This window comes from Salvelinus sp. IW2-2015, unplaced genomic scaffold (assembly GCF_002910315.2).
Source record: "Salvelinus sp. IW2-2015 unplaced genomic scaffold, ASM291031v2 Un_scaffold5847, whole genome shotgun sequence".
Classification (NCBI taxonomy): domain Eukaryota; kingdom Metazoa; phylum Chordata; class Actinopteri; order Salmoniformes; family Salmonidae; genus Salvelinus; species Salvelinus sp. IW2-2015.
The window spans coordinates 22,848-24,800 of NW_019947112.1; the positions used below are offsets into that span (position 1 = coordinate 22,848).

At 52.3% G+C, this 1,953-nt stretch overlaps 1 protein-coding gene across 1 annotated transcript; it reads left to right on the forward strand.

The window, feature by feature from the left end:
• Positions 1 to 6: 6 nt before the first annotated feature.
• LOC139026795 (FRAS1-related extracellular matrix protein 2-like) lies at positions 7 to 1,263 on the forward strand (the record flags this gene model as incomplete). The annotated part of the gene is made up of 3 exons (XM_070442079.1): positions 7 to 298; positions 483 to 614; positions 929 to 1,263. Coding segments are annotated over exons 1-3 (594 nt in total), but the record flags the coding sequence as incomplete, so codon positions are not given.
• Between the last annotated feature and the right edge of the window lie 690 nt (positions 1,264 to 1,953).

Genomic DNA, 1,953 nt, shown 5'->3' on the forward strand with positions numbered 1-1,953 from the left:
AGGTTAGAGTTGAGCCCTTTCCTTTCCTCCACCAGGTTAGAGTTGAGCCCTTTCCTTTCCTCCACCAGGTTAGAGTTGAGTCCTTTCCTTTCCTCCACCAGGTTAGAGTTGAGCCCTTTCCTTTCCTCTACCAGGTTAGAGTTGAGCCCTTTCCTTTCCTCCACCAGGTCCATGCTGCTGGATGCTGTTTACCTTCAGGCAGGGGCCAGGGTGCAGTGCTCTGCCCGAGCTGTGAGCACGACGGGACGGGGAGGACTGGGGCTGACTAGCCCTCAGGTGGAGGTCAGCATGGAGGAGGGTGAGTAGTATAAGTAAAATAAGTGCAAATAAAAGTCTCTGCTTCAGACTAGATGCAGTAGGCTACATTACCTTATATCCTAACTGTTGTTCTCCTGTCATCCCCATGTCTGTGCCCTCCTCATGATTGATTGATTGATTAGTTATTGTGTCACCCTAAAAGCTGTTGTCATGTCCTCTTACAGGTCTGTGCCCTCCTCATACCCCTGGGGCGATAGGGGCTGAACCGTTCTCTGCTAAGATCCGCTACACGGGACCAGACGACCCACAGCACCCCAACCTCATCAGGCTAACAGTCACTATGCCACATGTAGATGGTACCTGACCCCTTGCCTTTGACCCCTAAACTTTTAACTCTCACCCATCACATCACCACCTGTCCTCTCTCCAACCTGGCCATAACCTTGACCTCTCAATTGACCCTGACCCCTGACCCCTCACCTCTCGCCTTTGAACTCTCACCCCTCACCTCTCCCCTTTGAACTCTCACCCCTCACCTCTCACCTTTGAACTCTCACCTCTCAACTCTCCCCTTTTTTGATCACTCAATCACAATCGGTCACATTGACACTATACCTGACCTCTAACCTTTGACCCCTCTGGGTCTAACCCCTCACCTGTCTCTCCCCAGGTATGCTGCCTTTCATCTCCACCCGTCCCCTCTCCAACCTGGCCCTAACCTTGAACCACGACCCCTCTCGGTTGGGGAACCACCGTTGTTCCAACCTCCAGGGGGGGCCAGGCGATGCCAGCGCCACCCGTCTGGGGCTCACCTCGGCTGGGGTGGCCGTGGCCGGCGTGGTGGGAGGGTCTCACCTCCGGAACAGCATAGCCCAGGACGGAGCTCTCTCCCTGGGTTTCTATAACAGTCTGGACCTGGAGACGTGTGTCTGGAGCTTCTCTGGATACTACAGCATCAGCGACCTGCTGTCTGACTGTGGGGGGACCGTAAGGACGGACGGACAGGTAGGAACTAGTATTAATAAACGTAGGAACCAATCTTCCCTGGATACTACAGCATCATCGACCTGCTGTCTGACTGTGGGGGGACCGTAAGGACGGACGGACAGGTAGGAACTAGTATTACATAAACGTAGGAACCAATCTTCCCTGGATACTACAGCATCAGCGACCTGCTGTCTGACTGTGGGGGACCGTAAGGACGGACGGACAGGTAGGAACTAGTATTACATAAATGGTGGAACCAATCTTTCCGGGCAAGGGGGGTCCATTTATAAATCATTCCTTCTCCCTCACCCCTTGCCCTGCAAGTGTACACTCATCAGACGTCATGAAACGTCATCAGAAGTGTCCACTTCATTTGAGGGCTGAGGGGAGAGGGTGTGTCTTTTAAGTGTTTGTACCGTAGCCAGGGGCTGTATCTCAATGATCTAATGCTACTTCCTCCCCTTGCCTCTAATGCTACTTCTCCCCTTACCTCTAATGCTACTTCCTCCCCTTACCTAATGCACTTCTCCCTTATCTAATGCTACTTCCTCCCCTTACCTCTAATGCAACTTCCTCCCCTTACCTCTAATGCTACTTTCCCCTTACCTCTAATGATACTTCCTCCCCTTACCTCTAATGCTACTTCCTCCCCTTACCTCTAATGATACTTCCTCCCCTTACCTCTAATGATACTTCCTCCCTTACTCA